Source organism: Doryrhamphus excisus, linkage group LG15 (assembly GCF_037039965.1).
Source record: "Doryrhamphus excisus strain RoL-2023G ecotype Guam linkage group LG15, RoL_Dexc_Guam_v1.1, whole genome shotgun sequence".
NCBI classification, from domain to species: Eukaryota; Metazoa; Chordata; class Actinopteri; order Syngnathiformes; family Syngnathidae; genus Doryrhamphus; species Doryrhamphus excisus.
The window spans coordinates 18,175,053-18,184,681 of NC_136371.1; the positions used below are offsets into that span (position 1 = coordinate 18,175,053).

Genomic DNA, 9,629 nt, shown 5'->3' on the forward strand with positions numbered 1-9,629 from the left:
TGTGGGAACGGAACTGGGGGGGCACCTCTACTGTGGGATGGGGGGGGTGTTGTCCTTGATGTGTCCAGCGTCCTCCCGTCTCTCTCTTCCAAACGTCTCCAACATTTAGGAGGGTCTGGATCGGTTTGTAGATCCGATTTGTGAAAAAAAACACGCTATACTTCTATCAGTACACTCCATAAAGTACACTAAGTACTCTATGTACTTATTTCCTAAGTGTGTGTAGCCGTGTCCCGAATCCATTCCTGTTGTTGCTTCTTTTTTTCTGCTTTTTGCATTTGGAAAGGTTTTGCTAGGCCCCCCCCTTGGGCTACGTATACAACTGCCCAGGGCTGCGATCTATATGTGGTGCCAGTTGTCTAATTAGCATAGGGCACCATGGTGCAAAAGTGTTTTCTTTTAAATCCGTTTCCAAAGAGGTCCACTTTGAGACGGAAAACCGACACGGTTTAAGCCGTTTGTGTGTCGGCGGCCCCCACCCCCCCTGTCCTCCCCGCCCTTGAACCACAGTCCCTGACTTTGGGGTGCACCCATGGAGTAAAGATGGACCTGGCTATGTCTCCGTACGGCTTCAGATCTTAATTCTTGATTCGCTGAAAAGGGCAGCGCTGCTCTTTGGATCTTTGGAGGCGGGGCAAGGCGGGGGCCGGGGCGGGGGCATCAGACGCCGCATGAGAGGGTGACGGAGGCAAGCGCTTTTGCACCTCATTTTTGAAGCAGGGGATGTTGGCGGGCTAAGAGGGACTTTTTGTAATAGATACTTATCCCACCGCCCCCTCGCCCCTCAAACAAAGCCCCCCCCCCACGGCCCCTCTGAAGAGATTATAACCCAGGGAGGCACATTAACTCTAATCCCAATGCTTTTGAGGCCTGGCACCCCCGTACCACCCTCTGCCCCACTTGTTCCTGCCCTTCTGTTGTCCGGGGAGGGTCCCTGGCGGGGGCCCACCTTGTTTCTGTTTGCGGGGGCCAGGCCCTCGGCTGTGTGTGCCGCATGCAGCTGTGTAACTGATTCCTCCCTCTCAAGAGATTAGGCGCTACATTGTCGCTCGGGCTGCTCATTTCCATGAGCACAGCCTCCCGCCGGCGCTCCGCTCGGAAAACACAGGGCCCCGCGTCCCGGGCTTCCTCGTCGCTATTGTCTCACAAATCGCCCCCCCCGCCACCCCGCCACCCGCTCACGGATGTAGATGTCACAGATGCCAATAACCTCATTAGCGCCCGCAGAGAACACGAGAGCATGGATGGGAGAAGTCAGCCATCATTTACAGGAATAAACTCCAATGTATTTGTGGCAGTCCAATGTATTTGTGGCGGGCCGACACGCACACACACGTGATTTAATGATGCCGAAGTTTGCCGAACTTGATGTTGATGTCGTGGATGGGTGAAAAACCCCCAAACGTGGCTTTTTCTCTCCGGATTGGAATGGTGAAACAAGAATGGGCCGTTTTTAACATGGAGTCTGGTGTAGCGTCCGTCATATTCGCCGTATTCCCCCGAGCGCTGTCATGGCCGCCCACCCTGAGCCAATGGCGCCTGTCACTCACCCAGCGGTGGGCCGTCAATCAGCTCGCACCCGGGGGGAGCCGGGTGGGGTGGGGGGGGCCTCGGGCCGCCCCTAAACAAAGACATACTTACATTTGCAAGCGCTTTCAACGCCAAGAGTGATAGAGTGCTCCTGATAAGAGCAATGACAAAGCACCCAGGGGGGGGGGGTCTTTGGGGGAGGGGGGTTAGATAGTACAGAAGTGGGAGAGCTTGATAACATTCACGCTTTGCTCACATCTGCCCATTTGTGCCCCCCCCCCCAGGAAAATCCCATTAGGAGCTCAATTGGCTCACAGATATTTGTGCTAAAGCATTTCATGCAAAACACCCCCCCCCCACATCAAAAATAAACTTTGAAATGTGGCCGCAACCTCCCAACCTCTCGCCCCCCTAAAAATAAACTAACAAGGTGGAGGTGTCGGCCATTCTTGCGGATTCTCACGTCAGGCTTTTGTGGTCCGCTTCCATCTTCTAATGGCGTCTTTAGTCTTTGGCTCCTCTTTTTCACCAGCGGCCTATCGCCATCCTGGCTGCGTCGCTAGCCGCTAGCCTCGCAATTCCACTGGTTTGCATCTTTTTATTGGACGGGCGACGTTAAAGCTTGGTCAGGTGGTCGATAGGAGCAGATTCACGCTTTGCTCCTTTCGACTTTTCGGAGTTTCCGAACTCATACGATCTTTCCTAAACGCCCTTCTCCACTTTAGGCTCTTAATATTTACACTTTAGTCCCGTAATATTATCACTTTATTCCCCTAATATTTACACTTTAGTCTCTTAATATTTACACTTTAGTCCCGTAATATTACGACTTTATTCCCCTAATATTTACACTTTAGTCTCTTAATATTTACACTTTAGTCCCGTAATATTTACACTTTAGTCTCTTAATATTTACACTTTAGTCCCGTAATATTATCACTTTATTCCCGTAATATTTACACTTTAGTCCCGTAATATTACGACTTTATTCCCCTAATATTTACACTTTAGTCTCTTAATATTTACACTTTAGTCCCGTAATATTATCACTTTATTCCCGTAATATTTACACTTTAGTCTCTTAATATTTATACTTTAGTCCCATAATATTATCACTTTATTCCCCTAATATTTACACTTTAGTCTCTTAATATTTACACTTTAGTCCCGTAATATTACGACTTTATTCCCCTAATATTTACACTTTAGTCTCTTAATATTTACACTTTAGTCCCGTAATATTATCACTTTATTCCCTTAATATTTACACTTTAGTCTCTTAATATTTACACTTTAGTCCCGTAATATTACGACTTTATTCCCCTAATATTTACACTTTAGTCTCTTAATATTTACACTTTAGTCCCGTAATATTTACACTTTAGTCTCTTAATATTTACACTTTAGTCCCGTAATATTATCACTTTATTCCCGTAATATTTACACTTTAGTCCCGTAATATTACGACTTTATTCCCCTAATATTTACACTTTAGTCTCTTAATATTTACACTTTAGTCCCGTAATATTATCACTTTATTCCCGTAATATTTACACTTTAGTCTCTTAATATTTATACTTTAGTCCCATAATATTATCACTTTATTCCCCTAATATTTACACTTTAGTCTCTTAATATTTACACTTTAGTCCCGTAATATTACGACTTTATTCCCCTAATATTTACACTTTAGTCTCTTAATATTTACACTTTAGTCCCGTAATATTATCACTTTATTCCCGTAATATTTACACTTTAGTCTCTTAATATTTACACTTTAGTCCCGTAATATTATCACTTTATTCCCCTAATATTTACACTTTAGTCTCTTAATATTTACACTTTAGTCTCTTAATATTTACACTTTAGTCTCTTAATATTTACACTTTAGTCTCTTAATATTACGACTTTATTCCCCTAATATTTACACTTTAGTCTCTTAATATTTACACTTTAGTCCCGTAATATTATCACTTTATTCCCGTAATATTTACACTTTAGTCTCTTAATATTTATACTTTAGTCCCGTAATATTATCACTTTATTCCCCTAATATTTACACTTTAGTCTCTTAATATTTACACTTTAGTCCCGTAATATTACGACTTTATTCCCCTAATATTTACACTTTAGTCTCTTAATATTTACACTTTAGTCCCGTAATATTATCACTTTATTCCCCTAATATTTACACTTTAGTCTCTTAATATTTACACTTTAGTCTCTTAATATTTACACTTTAGTCCTGTAATATTACGACTTTATTCCCCTAATATTTATACTTTAGTCTCTTAATATTTACACTTTAGTCCCGTAATATTATCACTTTATTCCCGTAATATTTACACTTTAGTCTCTTAATATTTATACTTTAGTCCCGTAATATTTATACTTTAGTCCCGTAATATTACAACTTTATTCCCTTAATATTTACACTTTAGTCTCTTAATATTTACACTTTAGTCTCTTAATATTTACACTTTAGTCCCGTAATATTACGACTTTATTCCCTTAATATTTACACTTTAGTCTCTTAATATTTACACTTTAGTCTCTTAATATTATGACTTTATTCCCCTAATATTTACACTTTAGTCCCGTAATATTATGACTTTATTCCCCTAATATTTACACTTTAGTCTCTTAATATTTACACTTTAGTCTCTTAATATTACGACTTTATTCCCCTAATATTTACACTTTAGTCTCTTAATATTTACACTTTAGTCCCGTAATATTATCACTTTATTCCCGTAATATTTACACTTTAGTCTCTTAATATTTATACTTTAGTCCCGTAATATTATCACTTTATTCCCCTAATATTTACACTTTAGTCTCTTAATATTTACACTTTAGTCCCGTAATATTACGACTTTATTCCCCTAATATTTACACTTTAGTCTCTTAATATTTACACTTTAGTCCCGTAATATTATCACTTTATTCCCGTAATATTTACACTTTAGTTTCTTAATATTTACACTTTAGTCCCGTAATATTATCACTTTATTCCCCTAATATTTACACTTTAGTCTCTTAATATTTACACTTTAGTCTCTTAATATTTACACTTTAGTCTCTTAATATTTACACTTTAGTCCTGTAATATTACGACTTTATTCCCCTAATATTTACACTTTAGTCTCTTAATATTTACACTTTAGTCCCGTAATATTATCACTTTATTCCCGTAATATTTACACTTTAGTCTCTTAATATTTATACTTTAGTCCCGTAATATTACGACTTTATTCCCTTAATATTTACACTTTAGTCTCTTAATATTTACACTTTAGTCTCTTAATATTTACACTTTAGTCCCGTAATATTACGACTTTATTCCCTTAATATTTACACTTTAGTCTCTTAATATTTACACTTTAGTCCCGTAATATTATGACTTTATTCCCTTAATATTTACACTTTATTCCCTTAATATTTACACTTTATTCCCTTAATATTATGACTTTATTCCTTTAATATTTACACTTTATTCCCGTCATATTTACACTTTAGTCCCTTAATATTTACACTTTATTCCTTTAATAGTGACACTTTATTCCCTTCATATTTACACTTTATTCCCTTAATATTACGACTTTATTCCCTTAATATTAGGACTTTATTCCTTTAATATTTACACTTTAGTCCCTTAATATCTACACTTTATTTCCATAATATTATGACTTCATTCCCTTAATATTACGACGTTATTCCCATAAAATTATGACTTTATTCCCCCAATGTTATGACTTTATTCCCATAATATAGTAATGGGGAAATAAGGTCCTAATATTATGGGAATAAAGTAATGATATTATGGGAATAAAGTCCTAAAGAGTTTTTGACAAGATCTCCAAATGGCAAAGTTGTATCCTTTGGGGGGCGGGGGGGAAGAGCATGCCCCCCCCCCCCTCCAATCTATGCCCAGCCTTCCCCTCCTAGATAAGATCCTTTCCTGCTTGAACCCGTGTGATGTTATCACGTCAGGCTGGGACGACAATCCAGATTCCATTTGGTCAACACCCCCCCCCCAGAACCCCCCCAGAACCCCCCCAGCCCCCGGCGTAAACGAGCCACATCCTCACAGCAAACGGCGCAAAGCCGACCCGGTCTTGATAAATACTAGCAATGAAGTATTTGGGGATATATAAGTATAAAAGTACACACGTCGTGTCGTAGCTTTCATTTATCCAGAAAGACAAAAAGAAAGAAACTCCATCAAACTGAAGGCAGTAGTGAAATGGATTTTAGTTGGGAGCTGATATTTCCCGGAACTTGGCTATGTTGTCCTGCTGCTCAGCAAAGAAGGGGAAGGAAGAGAGAGAGTATTTTGGGACGAGAGAGGAGGGGGCGCGGGCACGGAGGACGATATTCGGGGGCGTGGCGGTCGTCGGAAACGAGAAGTTCAATGTCGGGAAGAAAAGTCTTCACCAGATAAAAGTTGTCATGCAAATCGGTCTTTGATGGGATTTTCTCAAAGCTGGCGGCTTTGACCTGTCAGTCGACACCACCCCAAACGCCCCCCACCCACGCCCCGCCCAGCCCCCCCTTTGCCCCTCCCCTGCCGGCAGCTGGTGTATAAAAGCAGGCGGCTTCGCACCAGCAACACTTCCCCACCGTCCTGGTCCTGGTTCACGGCATCCACCGTCAGAAGGAAGGGACCATGCCAGCCTCACCGGCCCACTTGGGGGCCTTCCTGCTGGACCGCAGCGTGCGGGCCCTGGGTCTGGGTCTGGGTCTGGGTCCCCCCTACCAGCTTCCGGTCCTGGGGGTCCAGCAGCAGCTGGCGGCCGGCGTCCCCGTCTCCTACTCGGGACTTCACGGATACAACCTCATCCCCTTGGCGGCCCCCCCGCACCACCACCGACACGCCGCGCACACGGTGAGCTCAACAACATTTTTACCTTGCGCTGCTTTTCTGGTCTTTACGGTAATTAGTCCACGGAGAAGGAATCACCTGATCCCAAATATGATTTCATATCAAGTCCGATCATAGAAAAATCACACCTGCTGACTTAGCGTCTTTCATTTCATAACAAATATGAATCCATAAATCCATAACTGCTGATCACCGCAGCTGAATCGTAATGTTGCTTTTTATGCATAATCCAAAATTATTATGATGAAATAGCAATGTAGAGCAAATATAAACAAATACAATATAATAAACCATTTGAAATATCCACTATATTTGTAGTAAGTACAAAATATAGTCAAATAGTAGTATGATGAATAAAATATCACGAATAAAATATTTAAAATATCAGTGTGAAATATAAAAAATATATGACATAAATATTACAAAATAAAATAATATAAATAATAAATTAATTTTAATGACTCAAACACTAGAAAAGTATGAAATAAAGATGAATAGAATCATAGAAGAATGTGGAATAAAATATAAATAATATAAAGTAAAATATTAAATAAAATATAATAAAAATCAAATAATAAAAATAATTCTTTGAAGTCAAATTGAGTAGAAATAAATATGAAAAAATGTTGGCTAATCACTTCTACCGTTGGAAGCTCCTGAGGAACATCTAAAGTTCTTGTCATCTGGTGGGAGGAGCTTCAGCTAAGGAGGTGTGGTCTTTGTGTTTGTGGTTTCCAGGGCAACGCCTTGGACCCGAAGCCCACGGCCGCCTCCCCCTACCACCACGCCCTCCTGGCCCGCGGGGGCCCCTTCTTCCCGCCTTGCCGGGTCGGGCCGGCGGAGGATCCCGGGCGCGGGGGGGCCAAGGCGGCCACCCGCGAGAGCACGGGGGCGCTGAAGGCGTGGCTGAGCGAGCACCTGAAGAACCCGTACCCCACCAAGGGCGAGAAGGTCATGCTGGCCATCATCACCAAGATGAGCCTGACGCAGGTCTCCACCTGGTTCGCCAACGCCCGCCGCCGCCTCAAGAAGGAGAACCGGGTCAGCTGGGCCTCCTCCAGGTCCAAATCGGACGAGGAGGAGGACGAGGAGCGGGAGAGCGACGAGGAAGAGGAGGAGGAGGAAGAGCCTCTGAGGAGATGTGCCGACGAGGAGCGGCGGCCCGAAGCCAGAACGCAGGAGAAAACCTCCGAGGCGACGGGGCCCCCGCCGCCGCCGTCCCCTCCGGACGGCAAGGACACGCCCAAACCCAAAATCTGGTCGCTGGCCGAGACCGCCACGTCGGCGCCGCTGAAGACGGAACGCGCGTATCAGACCGCCGGGAGGGTGTGGGCCGAGTGGGCCTCCGGGGGGGCCCCGCCGGTCCCCGCTCCCTACGCCCAAAGCCGCTGAGGACCCGGGAAGGCGCCGCCCCGCCGAAGCATCCGTGCACTTTAGCTCTCAGACTGAACGCTTGGGACCGACCCACACCAAAGACGGAAAGACCGGGACGGGTGCAGGGAAGTGCCGCCCGTCCCGGGCAACCTGCTCGCCCCCCCAAAACTCCTGGCCCCGAATAAACGCTCCGTCGGGAAGGAGAGCTTCTCCTCGTTTGCCTTCTCGTTGCTGAATTGACTTTTTACGTTTCAGGGAATCACATACAACGGTCCGACACGCAACCCCCCCAACCCCCCCCCCCTCGCTGAAATTGGACTTGTAGAATTACAGTTTTATTTCACGTTATGTTACACGTACTTATGGTACTTATGGCATCAACCAGTTTTTTTTTAGATATGATAATCAAAATGACTACAAAAATAAATGTTGCATTTAAGAAGTACATAAAAATCTACTTTAAAACTCTTCTTTTAAAAAGATAATTGCATTTTAATGGTATTGAAATAAATATTTCAATCATCTTTAATTTAAAAGTACATACTAGATACATAAAAATAGTATCTCGTGAAATAAAGGTGTTTGGAAGAAGTACATGTGTATGTGTGTGTATATATATGTATATATAATACATAGAATAAAAACAAATGAATATTTGTTGTTTGAAAGAATGAAAACGGGTCCAACTTCAGTGACCTCTGACCTCTCAATCCCGCAGACATCTTGTGAAAAGGTTTTGGCTGCAAGGACCAAGTGTCCCATTACTTTTGTTCACTCGAACAGCTTTGTTTTTCTTAGCAAATATGGAAAAGTCACGTGATTGTTTTTTTTTTTTTTTTTTTTTAAAGTTGCAGATCACTTCCACGTCCACTAAAGCCTTTTGGTCACCTCGTGTGGTTTCTGCTGTCATGCTTCCGACATCTGCCGCCATCGTGTGGCCATGAACTGAAACTACAACGGGCCATCTTTAAAAGAAGTGGCCTTGCTAAAAAATTAAATATAATAAATACATAAAAAATAACTGCTACAACTAATGAACGATTACACCAAAACTAATCAAGTAAGCAGTTAAATAAAGTCATAATCAAGCCTGATGTTATCACGCGTTCATCTGCCGCCATCGTGTGGTCAGGAACTGAAACTACAACCGGCCATCTTTAACAGGAGCAGGCTTGCTAAAATTAACTAGAATAAATAATGAATACATAAAAATAAATAAACAATTAATAAACAATTACACCAAAGGTAATAATTTCAGTAAGTAGATAAAGTAAACATTGCAGAAAATTAATGAATGTCTGCTAAAGTTTATATTCATTAAAATATTTAAAAAAGGGGCCTGAGAAGCATCCGAAAAAGGCATAAAATGCCAGAGTTTGAAGGTGGTGAATTTTGACAAAAAACGTAAGGGGTTAGTATGTCGTTTTTTTCATTTTTTCATTTTTTCAACTTGCTTCAAATTCACTTTTATGGTGAAAAAAACAGGGAAACCTCACACACACTCAACAGGGGCCCCAGGAGCACCCAGAAATGGCATAAAATGCCAAAATTTTATGGTGTCAATTTTTGAAAAAAAACGTAAGGGGTTAGTATGTCGTTTTTTTCATTTTTTCAACTTGCTTCAAATGCTCTTTTCTGGTGAACAAAACGGAGGAAACCTCACACACACTCAACAGGGGCCCCAGGAGCACCCAGAAATGGCATAAAATGCCAAAATTTTATGGTGTCAATTTTTGAAAAAAAACGTAAGGGGTTAGTATGTCGTTTTTTTCATTTTTTCAACTTGCTTCAAATGCTCTTTTCTGGTGAACAAAACAGAGGAAACCTCACACACACTCAA

General features: G+C 41.8%; 1 protein-coding gene across 1 annotated transcript; it reads left to right on the forward strand.

Annotated features, from left to right (window-relative positions):
- Nucleotides 1–5,435: 5,435 nt before the first annotated feature.
- Nucleotides 5,436–8,325, forward strand: irx7 (iroquois homeobox 7). Its single transcript, XM_058052440.2, has 2 exons — nt 5,436–6,418; nt 7,154–8,325. The coding sequence occupies exons 1-2, from the start codon at nt 6,200–6,202 to the stop codon at nt 7,805–7,807; spliced, it is 873 nt and encodes a 290-aa protein (XP_057908423.2). The 5' UTR covers nt 5,436–6,199; the 3' UTR covers nt 7,808–8,325.
- The last annotated feature ends 1,304 nt before the right edge of the window (nt 8,326–9,629 follow it).

Coding starts and splice junctions, on each gene's coding strand:
- irx7 (XM_058052440.2), top strand. CDS start 6,200: ATGCCAGCCTCACCGGCCCACTTGGGGGCCTTCCTGCTGGACCGCAGC. Junction 6,419..7,153: donor ACCGACACGCCGCGCACACG/GTGAGCTCAACA, acceptor TGTGGTTTCCAG/GGCAACGCCTTGGACCCGAA.